Below are 17,770 nucleotides of genomic sequence, written 5' to 3'. Positions count from 1 at the left end.
TTGGAGTTGTGGGGACATTTATTTTCCAGTTTAAGCGGTTTTTTTGGAAACTCTGATTGTTCATTTCCTGTTGGCCAAAGGATTAACCTTGTCAGCTGCTGCTTGGTGAGCTGGGGAAGAGGCGTGCTGATTGGGCACCGCCCCCTCCCCCCTCCCCGTGGTGGCCAGAGTGGGCTTACACTGGAAGAAATGAGAGTAGCTTTCGTTGGGCTGCTTCCTACATTGTTTACTCAGGAGCCCCTTCGGGGAGGAGACGTGGCTGTTCCATGTGATGGGCAGCTTACAGCCTTGTCACCTACGTTAGCTTTCTCTGGTGCCTTTGTTGCAGAAAACGAAAGCTTCCTTGCAGGGGGCTGCTAACCCAAGAAGCAAATTCAGGAGGGAGCCCCGATGGAAGCACTTCTAAGTCTGTGAGATTAGAGACTATGTTTGCACAATTTATTTCCGTTTGCCATCCAGTTCCGAATTTGGTACAGCTTGCTCACAAATGTGTTGAAATTTTCCTTCCTGCGGCACGTTGGGTAATTGTAGATGAGGTTTTATTTTAATAAGTGGTTGTCGAATAGCTTTTTGACAGTGGGCTGTGGAGTAAGTACCTAGTTATCAGTTTCCCCACTGTTCTCAGTAAAAATTCGTAACTGTCAGGTCTTCTGTAAAGACAGCAATTGGCTTCCTTGATGAAACAGATGATGACCTAAAACCCAGAATCCTGCGTGAGCTGTCCTGTCAAGCTCAACACTGAAATAGCTGTTGTCTGAACTACTGAGACTTAAAGATGCTAGTCTGTGATAGCTGCCCCTAAATGTACATGCAGATTTGGGGTGAATGTGCTTTTTTCTGGACAGCAGGTTCATAGCTTCCTTCAATTTCTAATAAAAAGCTACTAATCTCAGGGACATCATTTCCTCTAGGCTTTCTAAGTCCTATTTCTGTATTTAACATGTTAGATCACAGACTCTATTCACTACATTATATTACCTCCGGAAATGCCTTTGTTGGGTTGTGATTTGCTGTTTTATCCTAGGCATTTTTTGTAAGTTAATATGAAAAGCAACTGGCTAAAGACATTGTATGTTAATTATGGTACTCCGTGCCCCTTATAAAAGAAAGCTATGCAACCTATTCTCTTGTAGTACCAAGTCAAAGCCTGTCTCTCTAAGCAAGCTAGCATGAATACTTTATCATAAAATAAGTACCTTGTTCTTTCGTAATATCCTCTTAGGTTTAACTGTCAGGGCACTTTAAAGAATTGTTCAGTGCTCGGAAGTAACTACCAAGAGTACTGAAATATTATTTTACTCTCTTTTCCTAAATCATTTAGGTTGCAGATCATCTGGAAGCTGCTTTCCTCCTTGTGAACACTGAAATGTTGTAGTTAATAATATCATACAGAGGGTAATCTTTCTAACAGAGAAGTAATGATACTCTTATCAGTAGGCAATATATAATCACAACCAGCCCAGGTACACTTAAGAAAACAAGCTCTCTGCCTGAGCAGTACTCGGAGTTCTTCCACTGATACATAGATTTCATTCATTCATTTGGGTGGCTGCTGACACTTTTTAATAATCAAGTAGCAGATAGAAGTTACCGGTGTTTCAACAAAATTAGGGTTAATAGGGCTTAAATTTTTTCTGTGAATTGGGATCTGCCATCATTCAATTTGAGTGACAGAGTACTTCACTGGAGTTCATGCAATACCTGTGCTGCAGAGGAACCTGGTTTGAAAATCCTGACGAAATTGGGTTTCAGTTTTCTTTCAAGAGTTTATTTTAACTATTCTGTTTCTGTGTTTATGTTAATATCTTAAGTAGCCATGAACTTAGAAATGGAAAGAAAAAGAGCTAGACACTTCTTTCGTTGTTTAGAATAACAACCAGAGAAGAAGATTCATGGAAGATCCCATATATTTAAAGATCTAGAAGGAGAGACAGATATATTCTTCTAAGAAATAAAATACTTAAAAATCTTTCCATGCATCTATTTTGTTATCTTCATAATGGTTACATCCGAGACGATTAGTTGGAAGATTTCCTTAACGCTCATTACGTTAGCTTATGTTACATATCAAGATATTCGAAAAATTAGTGGCCTTAAAGACCAAACTGTTATAGTTGTGAAAGCCCCTCCAGAAACAAGACTTGAAGTGCCTGACCCGATAGAGGTAAGGAGATAACGTCTTCGTTCATCTGTACAGATCTTTTGGGAATGCCTGGTGTTAAAGAATCATTGACTCCTGGTTAAAGTGTATTCTCCTAAAAGCTTCATAGTTCTTCCCCATCTGTTGTACTTAATCCTAACTTTAAAAACATTTCAACAGTTTGATATGTATTGAGTGTCCAAAAATTCTAATTTTAACATAGCAGGGCATTCAACTCAAAGTGGTATATGGGGCCCTGTCCCTCTTGTATTTTCTCTTTCTCATAATTTGTTATATGGTAGTTCTGATCCATTTGAACCGGTGGGGAATTTTACGTGGATTACCCTGGATGTGGTCCCCACCGTGGACAGAGATATAAATGTTTTAAAGTAGTTCCCTAACTTATCTTAGGACATTTTAAGAATTTATCATTTATAAAACATTTACTTTTAAGAAATCAAATGGGACTTCGGGTTAATTGATAGACTAGAATATTGTAAGAAAATAAGGAGCATAGTTTTGTGATTGCTTTCAGATATACTTTGATAACATAGACCTAGACTGTAAAAGATACAGAAATGTAGTAAAAGAATGTGTAGAAAATAAAAAGAGAATGAAATTTGCAAGCTCCCATCTAGGGTAGAGTTCTCACCTTAAATGATAATAATAGCTCTATGACCTAGATAAAGAAGAATTTTAAATATTAGTGTGCTGCATTCTCTCATTAAACTCAGTTCCTAGCACTTAAGAGTACTATTCCTCCAGTGGCTATTAAAGTTCAACATAAAAAAAACCCCTACTGTTAAGGAATAATAACATGGGAATACTGTATTTGGAACACTTAAAAGACCTTCTAACAGTTTGCATAAAAGGAATATATATATATTTTTTAAATTCACCTCCTCTTGGCAAGGGTCAGCAAACTTTTTCTTTAAAGAGCCAGACAGTAAATGTTTTTGGCTGTGTGAGCCCTACAGTCTGTTGGGACTATTCAACTGCCCAGCTCTGCCATCATAGCATGAAAAAAAAGAAAAGAAAAGAAAAAAAAAATCAGCCAGAGGCTACACACAAACAATGGGAATGGGCATGACTCTGCCAATAAAACTTTATTTGCAAAGCCAGTTAGTGGACAGGATTGACCCTCGGGCTGCAGTTTGCGGACCCCTGCTCTAGAGGATGACAGTCATTGATTGAGGTGGACTACCAGTAGAGAAACAAAAGGAACAATGAAAATTACCCTTACTTTCCATTTTTTGATGAAGATTACTATAGCTCTCATTTCCAAAAGAACTTTCTGTTTGAACTTATCTCACTTCTTCTGTTCATAGAGCCTACAAATACATTTGGCAAGTACCCAAGGACCCATTGAGGTTTATTTGTGTCCAGAAGAGACTGAAACACACAGTCCAATGAAAACGAACAACCAAGACCACAATGGGAATATCTCTAAACCCACTTCCAAAGGTAAAAATTCCACTTTTGTCATTTGGAAACTATGTTAAAAATGAAATGTGGCTAGAAGGATCCTGTATCAGAATCACAAGTCTAGGCAAGAAACAAAAATTTCTGTTATTAATGTTATTAAGGTAACATTTTTTTTCAAAAAAGTCATTCTGAATAGTTTGCAGAACAAAATAATGATCTTCTTCAGGGCAAATGGCTCCTCCACCCACTTAATGGAGCCCCTACAGGCTTTTGCCGTCAGCAGAAACCATTTCTTTACAGTGTTTTGGAAAACCAGCGGAAGTGAGGAGTGGAGCTGGAAGCTGTCTGGGTGAATCACCAGCGACACTTGGCCGCACACCTCTGAGTGATACCGCAGAGATCATTGGAGAGGGAACTGAAAAAAGTTAGGAGAGAAGAGCCTTTTGCCAAAGAAGTTTTATCCTAATTTCCCCCGCCATGTGATGGGGAGAGAATAAGGGAGGGAAACCCCAGGAAAATAAATCTAATGCATCCCTCCACTGTCCACACAGCGAGGGAAGCTTTTTTGCAGTCTTTTCGTTTTTTTCAGATTGGAGATACGCATTTAATTTTCTTCTGCTACCTCCCGATATAGGAGCAAGAATAGGAATGATTTAAGTGATCAGGTCTGACTTAATATTGAGGGGGAGAAAAAAATGCTACCTCAGACGGTAAAACAAAAGACCACTTTTTTTTTTCCCACCCTAGAACTTCAAAGTGGATGTGTCTTTTTATTTGTATTTTTAGAAGTATCTTTAATAAGCTAGTTGTTCAAAAAAAGACTAAGTTAAAATCGGTGATCTCTACTAAGGAGCCAACTTTTCAGTCTGTAGGTTTTGTTTTCTTTTGTTTTTCTTTACAGAATGACTAACTGATAGCAGGACAGTTTTTAGCTTGTTAGCCTCTAATCTTTGAAGCTACGTGTATTCTTGTTTGCTAACCGTCGGTATTTTAAAAGATGAGTGAGTAGACAAGAACACAGAAAGGCTTACCAGAGTCACTGCTCACAGAGCCTGTTAGCATGAGGTGATCTATACTGTAATGTCATCTAATTGTCCTTAGCAAAGAGTGTGCAGGCTTTCATAACAGCAACACGTACATACTTCTCCTAAATTAATTTGATTGTTGCCTAACTTATTTTCTTGTTTCCACCAACTTTTTCCTTTCAGACTTGGCTTCAACCAACTCAGGACATAGTGATTGCTCGATTTCTATGGCAAACCTTTCTCCTTTGGCCTCCCCAGCCAACCTTTTACAGCAGACTGAGGACCAAATTCCTTCCAACCTAGAAGGACCATTTGTGAACTTACTGCCCCCCCTGCTCCAAGAAGACTATCTCCTAAGCCTTGGGGAGGAGGAAGGCATCAGCGATCTCTTTGATGCTTACGATCTGGAAAAGCTCCCGCTGGTGGAAGACTTCATGTGTAGCTGATTATGCTTTGTGTGGACTTCCCTTATAAACCCATATTTTTTTATTATGAAACCGAACATCTGTCATGCAGTGTTGTCCCTTCCTACCTTCTTCCTCCAAGATAGTATCATGAAGTAAACTACAAACTTCAGAACAAAGCTGACATTTTAATGAATTAAAAAAAAAGAAAAAAAATGTCTAAACGCACAGTTGCAGGCGCCCTTGGGAAAGCCCTGCCTCGCCCCAGGCTCCAAAATCTCCTGGATGAGTCAGCAAGTGAGAAAATGTGCAATCAGGTGTCTCTCACCCGTCCTTTTCCTCCCTCCCTCCTGGACTGGCTTGCTGTGCCTGACGGATGGGCTGTAGACTGGGGTCTGGCCACCTGGCCCACTCGCAAACAGCAATCTTCCTTAATAGCATTTCAAGCCGTGCCTTCTTCGCAGAATGCATGTCTTTGGGGTCTGCTAATTTGGAATGGAACTGCAGGAACTGTAAACTTGAAGTCATGCAAAAGTATGAAATGGATTTCTTCAGCTCTTCTTAGGAATATTTAAATTACTGTCATAATTCAGTTTAAGCTATGGACCGCATGTCCCACTAGGAGGTCAAGAGATCCTCCACAGCCTTTCAGATGAAGAAACTGTTTTCAAGTATTTGTCGCAGATACAGAAGAATAGTTGAGTTCTGCCCCTCTGAGCTGTTGTGGATTTTTCCTGTCTCCATAAACCACTTCCACTCCCCTGCCCCCAATGTATTCGTAAGTTTGAAGTTGATTTGTAGCAAATGCCTACTTTGGAGTTCTTTGTGGATTATTTTAGATTTTTTTTCTTAAGCTGCCATTTAAGCATTCCTGTGGCACCCATCACCATTTCAATTTAATTGTTTACTTTGAAGCAGTTTTTGCTAATTCAAATTATTTAAGCAGAGGTAGAGAACCTCTATTGATCAGAGCATCTAAACGTGTGTGATCTAAGGTTTAACAGCCTCTGCAAGAAGCTTTGCCCCATCTTGCTTCCTTTCCCAGGAGGGGGCGCTTGGAGCCAGTGGAGCTCGCTGACAGGGGCGGCCCATCTGGAAGGAGAACCAGGTCAGATGACACAGCAGCCCCAAGGAGCAGCAGGTGTGGATCCCTCCGTCCTTGGGCTTCCCGGGCCCCCGTGACCGGGGAAAGGGCTCTCTTATACTGCACTCAGGGAGACCACTTCTCAGGATGGGGTCAGATGGAGAGGCCTCTGGGGAGAAAGACATCCCCCGTTGTGAGTAGGGTTCTATCAGTGGCATTTACTTCCGCTGGTGAGAACAGCTCCCATTCCCCTCCCGCTACGAAGGAGTGAGCTGGACCAAGGGAAGTCAGGGATGTAGAAAAAGCAGGACGGGATGCCAGGGCATCTTCCCCTTAACTCTTCAGGAATGGTGTCCCAAGTTGGAGGCTTCGTGACAGCTGCAAATCCTACCAGTTCTGTCCAAGAATGGCTTTCCCATTGGCCAGGGGGAGATGGCCCTCTCCCGCTGGGAATGTGGCAGAGTACCTCACATCCATTCCTTGGATGCTAAAGACTGTGGGAATGAGGGAGTCATCTAAAAAACAAACCTCAACACAAAGAACAGTTAAATTGAAATGCTATGTGCCCAACACAGCGGTAGGCACATAGTAAGGCACTCGATTCACGTGTTCAATTGAATGGCAAATATATCCCTTAGGAAAAACACAAAACAAAACCGCGAAAGCCCTAGCCGGGTTAGTCTAGGTAGATTTCCACAATATGCAAAGTGGTGGTCGGGTCAAAACAATGACACCAGCACTTTAAACTATTTGTGTAGGTATGCATGGGTGTATGTTTGAGAAGAAAAACAAAGGTGCAGATCATCCTCCCTTTTCTTCTGCCTCCATCCCCACCCCCGTCGTCCCCTCATACACACACTGGACTTGGTCCGAGATGAAGCATTGGGGGGGTGGGGGGGGGAAGGGGGAGCTTTGTGTCAAGTGCCTACTGGAAATGCACTGTGGGGTGTTTTCCTGTATGGGAAACCATTTATGCCAAGCTTTTCCCCATTTCCCATATTTATCTCATCTGGTTAGCTGCCTCCGCTTCCAGCTTTGTGTAATTCTCTTTGCCAGCTGCACAAAAGCTGATTTTTTCCCAAAGTCTAAAGACTGAGCTCACCTGACTAGGTGTTTGTGTGTTTGGTTGAATTTCTCGTTAAACCTTTTCGTAACGTGATGCCGTATTTATTGTTTTAAAAATGAAAGGAATCCTAATAAGTCTTACAAGTTCCTTCATGCATAAGGTTTTCCCAGTTAATGGGCTTAACTGGTGTACATTAATTAGACGTCCATACTGTATTCTGTTTGCATTATTAGTCATTTTATTTTTTGCATAGTATCTGGCACACAAAGTGGGTTAGTACTACAGTATTTGCGTTACTTTAAGTACTGAGTATGCAGGTTTCCTGGTACCATTGAGTTGCTGCTATTAAAGCTCACACATGAAATGGCTAAAAGTTACACGTGTGCGTATTATGACTGCGTGAGCCTTAGAAAGTAAACTGTATAAAGAGCAACACATGAGCTGTCAAACAGTGTTAGGTGTGTGTTTATATGTACAGATCTGTGCGTAGCAATCGTTTTATTTAAGTTGATACGCAGCCTACTCATATTTTCATTATCTAGCAATTTTGTACAAAAATAGCAATTAATTTGTAAACACTGCCAGAATATTTTCTAGCTGGTTTGTAATTTTTTAAGAGTGTTGTTTTGTTTTTGTTGTTGTTGTTGTTGCGTGCTTGTGTTCATTTCTGTTGTAAGTGTAGATCTGTAAATACAATTGCAGTATTTAAAGCTTCAGCTTTCAGGAAAAAGAAAAGTAAGAACTCAGCGTGTGCATGACAACTCGTGTGTACAAGAGGAGGGATTTGAAGGAAGATGCCTTGCAGAGTGAGTCGGGTGGCAACTGTCAGATTGTGGGAATTTCTTTTCCTATGGGGTACGTGATTTTGTCAAAAGTAAGTATTTCTCCCAAAATTGGGAGCAGGCAAACTACTAATCAGTTTAGCTTTGTGTTGGATGCTAGTTAAAAGAAGAAAATATGTAATATAATGTAAAAAAAAAAAAAAAAGCTTTTATGATGGATTTTGTAAATAGATTTGTTACAGGGTAACCTGTTCTCTAGCTGTGATCTTACCACTTCAAATGGGTGTAATTTGAATAAATTTTGTATGGTAAAGGATCAATAAAATGATTTTTTTTAAAGAGCTTAGACTTGTGGATGGATTTTTCTTACTATTGTCTTATGCTCCTACATTAATTTTATTTTTAAAGACACGCTTAGCAAGTTAAGGGGAACGTTTGAACAAAAACTCACAACATCATATGTCTTACCATTTAGTTGGGATTTGGGGAACATTAAGCAGAAAATTTTTTGAGCACCTGTGTTATGCCTGCCACTCCGGGAAGCAGAAGGACTTGCCGTGTCTCTGATCACTTGGCAGAAACCACTACCAGGTATGGAGGATTTTTACACTGAGAAAGTGACAAGTCAAGTCTTATTCCTCATAAGGAGTATGAAGCCAGTAGATTCTGTTTCTCAAGATTGGTAATTACCTTCCTCGTTCTAGATTCTGTATTTCTTATAATGCCACCTGTGAACAACTTCGGATTTTTTTTGACTGCCATGTCACTCCTAACTCAGAGCTCATCATGTAAAAACTTCAAAATGTATATCGTATACACACACAATCAATGCACAAGAGTTAACGTAGAAAAAAGAAACATCCCCTGCTGCCCCTCCGCCCCCGTCTATTCACCCCAGAGGTAACCACTATTTTCATTTTTCCTGTGTGTATCCTTCTGGTCTAGGTGTTTTCTAGGCATATATAAACACGCGTTTATATACAGTTTTTAACATAAATTGAACTTAATACATATATGTTGATGTTTAGCTTTTTTTTTTTTTTCCACTAAATAGCATCTTGGACATCTTTCCATGTTTGTACTTAGAGATCATGTTCATTCCCTTCAAAGCCTGCATAGCATTCCAGTGATTAAAATTTTATTTAATAATTTATTTACCTAGCTAATTTCCTGTTTGAAGATATTTTTGAAATAGAAAATATGTTTTATTGAATGCTTATACTATGCCAGGTACTATTTTTTTTAATATGGTAAAATACACATAGCATAAAATTTACCATTAGTGACATTTAATACATGCACCATGTTGTGCAATGATCACCACTCTGGTTCCAGAACATTTTCATCATCCGAAAAGGAAACAGCACACCCATTAGGCAGCCAGCCCCATCCTCTTCTAGTCCCAGCCCCTGACAACCACTAATCCGTTTTCTGTCCCTATGGATTTGCCTGTTTGGGTTATTTCCTATAAATGGAATCATACAATATGTGACCTTTCTGCTTTTTTTTCACTTAGCATTATGTCCTCAAGGTTCATTCATGTGGAAGCACGTGTCAGTACCTCCTTCCTTTTCATGCCTGAATAATATCCCGTTGCATGGATATACCACATTTCCATTATCTGTCCATCAGCTGATAGACATTTGGGTTGTTTCCACTTTTTGGCTACTGGAACACCAGGTACTATTTTAAGTGCTTCATGTGAGTGCTCTGTGGTTTTTCACGGCACACATCACTAGCTAATCCTATATACGTTATCGCTCCTCTTCTAGAATGTGAGCTCAATGAGGAGAGGTACTTTGTATTACTCGCTGTTGTGCCCCCAGTTCCTAAAATAGTGCCTGGCACATAATAAGCACCTAATACATATCTAAATGAATGATTTGTATTTAGCAGATGAGTCTGAGGTTTAAGAATGTTAATTAAAAGGCAACACAGTGATATAATGAGCTCAAAGGCTTTCTCACCTCATTTTGTACCTTATACTGGACTTTTTTTTTTCACATTTTTGCGTTTTATTTTTAGTTCTGCTTGGAGTCCTGTTTTCCCAGAGTTGGAGCACCTGACTTCTGTCATCCAGCATAGCCGCTCTCATATCCAGGGGTGTGCCCCTTTGGTCAGCAGGTATTCTATAGTCAAGCCAGTGACGGAAGTTGAACAAAGTGATACAAAAATGGATCCCTTCTTCCAGGTAGACTACTGAAGGTGGTGGGGGGGGGGGGGTAGGAGCTAGCAAATAAAACAAGAATTGTCCATACACAGTTGAAAAATGTAGAGAAGATGAATTTGAATCAATTGTGTAGAGCTGCATCTTTTCAAAAGGTGAATATATGACTAGGATGTGTAAACAGTTTATAATTCAGAAACTTACCTGAGTATTGTTTTAAAATGGGCTCACTCTACTCTGGGGAGAATTTAGAAATCAGTCTGTAATATTGAAATAGAAAATAAAACCATTATTAAAAAGTTAATTGTATTCCACTCATTTAATGTCCATTAAGAGAAATATCAATAGTTATTCATTTATTCGGTCACTCTTTGAATGAGCATAAAGTGATTACTATATGCCAGACACTGTTGTAGGTGCTGGAGTGCAAATGGAAAAAGACATAGATCCTATTAGCAAGAGGAAGCTTATAGTCTAGTGGGGAGAGGAACGAGTTTTAGTTAGGAGAAGTAAGTTCTGAGGGCCAGGTCTTAAGTGATTTTTCCTTCCAAAGCCACATTTGGAAGACTTGGAAGGATAGATGGTTAGAGGCAGAAATGGAAATGAAGATGTAGACTTTCTGCTGGAGAGCTTTACAAAGCAGGAAAGCTTCTGATCCAGGATGCAGGAGGGCTTTTGCAGAAGACTGCCCAGGTAGGCACAACTCAAATGTGAATAAGCCAATAGATTCATTTTCTAGGATCTAGGGAGCTGGGGAGCCTCAATCCAATCTCGACTACAACCCGGATACCGTGAAGGAAAATGACGAGATTAAATGGTAGGTCATGCCTTGGGATAAGAATGAGAACCCCTGCCCTGGCTACTTAGAATTAATCAGCTAGGAGTCAATCAGAAGTTAAAAGAAACACCATTGCGGTGCGCGGGCTTCTCATTGCAATGGTATTTCTACTCATCCCCATGTTTCATGGGTGGGTGCTATCATTATTCTCTGTGTCTCTGTGCACAGTAACAAATTGGGAGAGATGGAAACCATTGGAAGGCCAAGTTGGAGGACTTCTCAGTGGTTCTTTTGTCCTCAGTCTTTGATAAAAATGGATTTGCTCTGTTTAAACAGAGGAATAATCAAATTGGCAACAGCTCCTAAATAGGATGTTCCGCCTCTGCCTTGAAAGACTCAGACTTCTCTTCCTGTACAGGCTACTTTTCAGCTTTAGAAGCCTTTAAGACAGTTTTTCTGCATCATCAAATTCAGGGGCAGTTGCCTCAGGTGAAGCCTAAACTATACTGTCTCTCTCTCATCCTTGAACAGCCCTTAGCATTGTACAAGGCTTTACAGTTTACAAAGTATTTTTGGTTGCCTTGTCTCTGCATCTAAAGCCATTTGTAACTGATGGCAACAGCTGCAGAAGTAGCTAATCAATTGAAAAATGACAAACAGTATGTGGGCAGTGATATAAACAAAGGATGAAAAGCATTTAGCTTTAACCCATACTCTGGAGACCAAGGAGCAAGAAAGAACACTGAAATTCTACAGGAGAGACCTGAAATAATGACGTCAGTAAATAAAAATTAAACCATGTCAATAAAGAGAGCATGTTTAAATGGGTTAGAGATGGGAATAGAGGTTGTATGTGCTTAGAAATGGAAGGAGACAGAACAAGACCCAAGATGCTTGAAAAGAGCTACAGCTAAATCCTATCCTTGGCAAGAAACCAAAGAACGGCTGTTCCTTTCATCAAAGAGAAGGTACCATCACCATTGATTCAAAGTTTGGTTATCTATCAAGGGAATAAAGTGGGTGCTAAAGACAGGGGCAGGCATAGGGGTGTAATGAAGGAAAGGAGACAATAGAAAGTGTGGAAATAATTCCCTTACCTGGTCCTGGGAAGGAGATAAACCAGCAATTGGGGGGACAAATTAGTTATAAGTGAAGAAGAAAGAATTGGATAAGACTCCAGCTCTGGCAATACGGCTGATTAGATGGCCAGGAAACCCTCTTGTTACAAAAAACCTAGATTGCACAGAGAAAAAAAAAGCTTTTTAATCTTTATTGTATTGCTGAGATTACAGGGAATTCCTGAGGGCCAGAAGAATAAAAAAGAAAACTGAGCTGAAAAGAAAGGTTGAAGAGCCTGTAAATGGGAAAGACAGGTAAACCTTAGGTTGAAACCAATTTCATTTCTAATACTGTTACTGGAATTGAGAAAAAAAAGTCTTAGGCCAACAAAGAAAGAGTGAAGTACTGAACCTAAGACTCAGATTAAACCAGAGAAATTGGAAGAAGGCACTAGTGCTCCAGGTCAGAGTCATCTGGCGTTCAGCAGAGCAAACACATATCCTTTCTGGACAAGACCTCCTTAACGTAGGACCACAGACTGTAACTACCAAATACAAGATCACAGTCACAGGTCAACAAATATATAAGGAAACAAACCAGCATTAATAGCAGAAGCAGGAAACATCAGATTTAGACCTCAAAGAATTCAAATAATGGAACTATCAGATACAGTATATAAAATAAATATGTATGAAATGCTTAAAGAAATAAAAGATGGTAACACAAAACGAGTGGTCAAGAAGAGATGATCAAAACGTGCTGCACAGATTAGAAATAGAATAAAATAAAATGTTAGAAATTAAAAATAAAATTGTTGAAGAAAAGAAAAAAATGATGGCTAAACCAGCAGATTAGATACAGCTAAAAAGATCATAATAAACTGGTGTGGTAAATCTGACAAAATTACCCAGAATGTAGCACAGAAAGAAAAGGAGATGGAAAATACAAATAAATTTTAAGAAAGAGGGAGCAGGGACTGAAAAAATAATTTTTTTCTGTAAAAAATCCAGATAATAAATATTTTAGGCATTGTGGCCGTAAGGTCTCTGTCAAAACTATATACTTAACTCTGCCTCTGTAGCGTGAAAGCAGCCTTAACCAGTCAGCAAATAAATGAGCGTGGCTGTGTTCCAATAAAAATTATGGATGCTAAAATTTGGTTTTCATGTTATTTTCACTTGTCATGAAATAATATTCTTCTTTTGACTTTCCCCAACCATTTTAAGAGTAAAAATTGTTCTTTAGCTCACAGGTGGTACAAAAAGAGGTGGTGAGCAGTTTCTGGTCCAACATGTGGAGGGTGGAAGTTGTCACGCCTGTCCTCACAACAAAGAAAAAAGCTGAACAATGTGAAAATCAACAACTCTCCTTAGAGCTATGAGAGAATTGAGGTCCAGGACAAACTACCACCCTGAAAACTGGAGAAACGGCAAATCCAGAGAACCAGAGCTACCCAGAGCAGAAACGGCCACTGGAACCAGCAACTGGTATGAAAACCTCAAGGGTAACTGACTAGTTGTTGGGGTCTGGGTGTAGACTAGCTTGAGAAATGGAATCTCCGGAGGACCCATTCTTAGGACTCCTCACACCTTCACTAGTTTTCCCTCCAGGTGGGAAATAGGGAAACAGAGATGGGGAGCAAGGATTGGATTTTTTTTTTTTTTTTTTCTGTAAAGAGCCAGATAATAAATGTTTTAGGCATTGTGGGCCATCAGGAGAAGGACCTCAGGGTGAAGATCTGAGAAAATCTCCCTCATGTTTCTGGTAGGGGGAGGGGCAAGTAACTATTTTGAAATATGCTCAGACCATTCTGTTCTCCTTAATAAAGGCCTGTCTTCAAGGAAAACCATTTTGCCAGAGCCGACCCCATGTGGATTTTGCCAGAGTCTTCCCAATGTAGGGGAAAGGAAATACCCAATTCCAGCCCTTTCTAGCCTTCCTGTCCCATCTAAGGGGGGAAAAAAAGCTGAGAAGCTTGTGAAGGTCACAGCCAGAGGCAATAAAAGACTGAGATCTAATCATGGGATTACAGAACGCTTACCATTGTCCACACCTTACCACCACATTAATAGGGCTGTGTATAATCATAGGGCACTACAGTGGAAAGAAATGCAAGCCTCAGACTCTTTTTAAAAAGAAGTTTCTAGAGCTTCCCTGGTGGTGCAGTGGTTGAGAGTCCGCCTGCCAGTGCAGGGGATACGGGTTCGTGCCCTGGTCCGGGAAGATCCCATGTGCCGCAGAGTGGCTGGGCCCGTGAGCCGTGGCCGCTGAGCCTGCGTGTCTGGAGCCTGTGCTCCGCAACGGGAGAGGCCGCAACAGTGAGGGGCCCATGTACCGCAAAAAATAATAATAATAATAAAATAAAAAGGAGTTTCTAGTAAAACCCAAAGACAACAGGAAAGGCAAAACAACGACGCTAGAGAAAATTTTAGCCACTGACACAACAGCTACAGCAAATAGTACACACAGCCTACTTCCTAGCCAGATAAACTTAAACCTCACACTAAAGGGCTATCTACCATAGTTCCTTTTACCCAATATATAATGTCTGAATTCCAGCCAGAAATTACAAAGCTGGGAATTCCCTGGTGGTCCAGTGGTTAGGACTTGGCACTTTTGCTGTGGGGGCCTGGGTTTGATCCCTGGTTGGGGAACTAAGGTCCTGAGTGCTGCGAGGTGCAGCCAAAGAAAGAAAGAAAGAAAGAAATTACAAGGCACACTAAAAGGCAAAAACAAAGTGAGGAGACAAAGCAAGCAACAGAACCGGACTCAGGTATGGTAGAGGTTTGAGAACTATGAGACTGAGAATTTAAAATAACTGTGATTAAGATACTAAGGGCTCTAATGGAGAAAACTGACTTCCTGCAAGAATAGATGGGCAACGTAGGCAGACAGGTGGACACTCTAAGAGAGAATCAAAAGGAAAATACTAGAACTTAAAAACACAGAAACAGAAATGAAGACCATCTTTGATGGACTCATTAGTAGGTTGGACATGGCCAAGGAAAGAATCAATAAGCTTGAAGATATGTCACTAGAAACTTCCTAAACTGAAAAACAAAGAGAAAAGAGAATGAAAAAAATAACAAACTATCCTAGAACAGTGGGGAAATTACAAAAGGTGTAATATGCACTTAATGGGAATACCAGAAGGAGAAGAAAGAAAGAATGAAACAGGAAAAAAACATTTACATAATAATGGCTGAGAATTTTCCAAAAGTAATGACAAACACCAAAACACAGATCCAGGAAGCTCACCAGAAACCAAGGAGGATAAAAGGTCTAGACCTAGGCATATCATATTCAAACTGCAGAAAGTCAAAGACAAAGAAGAAACCTTGAAAGAAGCTAGGGGTGAGGAGGACACCTTATCTATAAAGGAGCAAGGATAAGGATTACATTGGACTTCTCAGAAAAACCACGTAAGCAGGATGAGAGTGGAGTGAAATATTTAAAGTGCTAAAAGAAAAAAAAAAGACCAATCTATAATTCTATATCCAGAGAAATTATCCTTCAAAAATCAAAGAGAAATAAAAACTTTCTCAGAAAAAATAAACATTAAGGGGATTTGTTTCCAGCAGAACTGCCTTGCAAAATATGTTAAAACAAGTTATTCAGAGAGATGGAACATGACAGAGGTCAGAAACTCAGACCTACCTAAAGAAAGGGGATTTGTTAGAGAAGTAACAAATGAAGGTAAAATATTTTATTTTTCTTACTCATAACTGAGCTAACAGATAATATATTGTTTGTTCAAGATAACAACGGCAACAATATGTTAGATGATCATAGCTTATGGATAAGTGAAATGAATGACAGAAATGTTATAAGGCATGGAAGAGGGGAGTTGAGATACTGTTAGGAGATACCTGTACTACATGTGAAGCAGAATACTGCTACTTGAAAATGGACTCAGATTACTGAAAATTCTATGGCAAAAACTAAAAATTTTTTATAAAGTATAATTGATATGTAAGAGAGGAGAAAAATAGAATCTTACAGAATACTCACTTAAAACCAGAGAAGAGAGAAAAAAAGTGGAAGACAAAAAAAGGGGGGGCAACAAATAGACAACAGTAACAAATACGGTAGATATTGATCCAACTATTTTCAATAATCACTTTAAATATCAATGGTGTAAATATACCAGTTGAAAGCAGAAACTGTCAGAGTGAAATAGAAAATAGGAGCCAACTGTGTTATTTATAAGAAATCCACTTTAAATATAAAGACAGCTAGATTAAAAGTAAAGGAATGGAGAAAGATATACCATGCAAATACTAACCAAAACAAAGTGGAGTTACTATATTAATTTCAGACAGAGCAATACCATTTGCATTAGTCCCACAAAAAGCAAACACTTAGGCATAAACCTAATAAAATATGTGTGAGATCTACATGAGGAAAACTATGAAGCTCTGATGAAAGAAATCAAAGATCTGTATAAATGGAAAGCTATTTCATGTCCATAGATAGGAAGACTAAAAATTGTTAAGATATCAGTTCTCTCCAATTTGACCTACAGATTCAACCCAATACTAATTAAAATCCCAACAAGTTATTTTGTGGATATCAACAAAGAGATTGTAAATTTTATATGGAAAGGAAAAATCCCCAGCACAGCCAACATAAAACTGAAGAACAAAGTTGGAAGACACTACCCAACTTGAAGACTTACTACAAAGCTATAGTGACCAAGTCAGTATGACACTGGTAAAAGAATAGACAAATTGACCTGTGGAACAGAAAAGAGTGTCCAGAAATAGACCCACAAAAATATAGTCAACTGATCCTTGAGAAAGTAACAAAGACAATTCGATGGAGAAAGGATAGTCTTTTCAACAAATGGTGCTAGAACAATTGGACGTCCACATGCAAAAAAAAAAAAAAAAAAAAGAATCTAGACACAGCCTTTACCTCTCTCACAAAAATTAACTCCAAATTAATTATAGGCCTAAATGTAAAACACAAATCCATAAAACTTCTACAAGATAGAAGAGAAGAAAATCTAGGTCCCCTTTGGTTTGGTGATGACTTTGAGATACAACAGCAAAAGCGTGATCTGTGAAAACAATATTGATAAGTTGGACTCAGTTTGATATAATGGTACTGGTGCCTTATTCTTAAAATTATGTAGTGAGTTCACAGGTACTCATTTTATTATTAAGCATCAAAACTTACATTCATGCTGCACATAATTTTTTTTTAAATGAATTTACTTATTTATTTATTTATTTCTGCATCGGGTCTCTGTTGCTGCACACGGGCTTTCTCTAGTTGCAGTGAGTGGGGGCTACTCTTTATTGTGGTGTGCGGGCTTCTCAGAGCAGTGGCTTCTCTTGTTGCAGAGCACAGGCTCTAGGCGCGTGAGCTTCAGTAGTTGTGGCACACGGGCTCAACAGTTGTGTCTCGCAGGCTCCAGAGCGAAGGCTCAGTAGTTGTGGCGCACAAGCTTAGTTGCTCCATGGCATGGTGGGATCTTCCCAGACCAGGGCTCGAACCCATCTCCCCTGCATTGGCTGGCAGATTCTTAACTACTGCGCCACGAGGGAAGTCCATGCACATAATATTTTTGTATGTAAAATTATTACACAATTTTTTTTAAAATTTTGAGGTTGGGCCTCAAAATGTCAGAAGGATAAAGGTAAGGGATTGGCAACTGTGACAACCAACTGGTCTTTAGAGTACCAAATGTGATAGATCATTACCTGATATATAGCTGACACACCATAGATTGAGCTCATCTTTTTTTTCTGTGCTGTGCACTGCAATAAAGCCTTCTGATAGATACATAAAAATAGGGAATTGGGCAGAATTAAGAGAAAGGCAAAGCTTTACAA

At 39.5% G+C, this 17,770-nt stretch overlaps 1 protein-coding gene across 2 annotated transcripts in view; it reads left to right on the top strand.

The window, feature by feature from the left end:
* Positions 1–8,148, top strand: part of E2F3 (E2F transcription factor 3) — an 80,487-nt gene extending 72,339 nt beyond the window's left edge. For both annotated transcript variants that reach the window (XM_030881298.2, XM_060308383.1), the window contains exons 5-7: positions 2,050–2,164; positions 3,469–3,604; positions 4,774–8,148. In XM_030881298.2, the coding sequence (XP_030737158.1) occupies positions 2,050–2,164; positions 3,469–3,604; positions 4,774–5,036 (514 nt within the window). In that variant the 3' untranslated portion in view covers positions 5,037–8,148. The remainder of the gene's footprint in view (positions 1–2,049; positions 2,165–3,468; positions 3,605–4,773) is intronic.
* Positions 8,149–17,770: the final 9,622 nt, after the last annotated feature.

Source organism: Globicephala melas, chromosome 11 (genome assembly GCF_963455315.2).
Source record: "Globicephala melas chromosome 11, mGloMel1.2, whole genome shotgun sequence".
Lineage (NCBI taxonomy): Eukaryota > Metazoa > Chordata > Mammalia > Artiodactyla > Delphinidae > Globicephala > Globicephala melas.
Note: the sequence above shows the minus strand (reverse complement) of the source record. Positions and strands in the feature narration are given on the sequence as shown.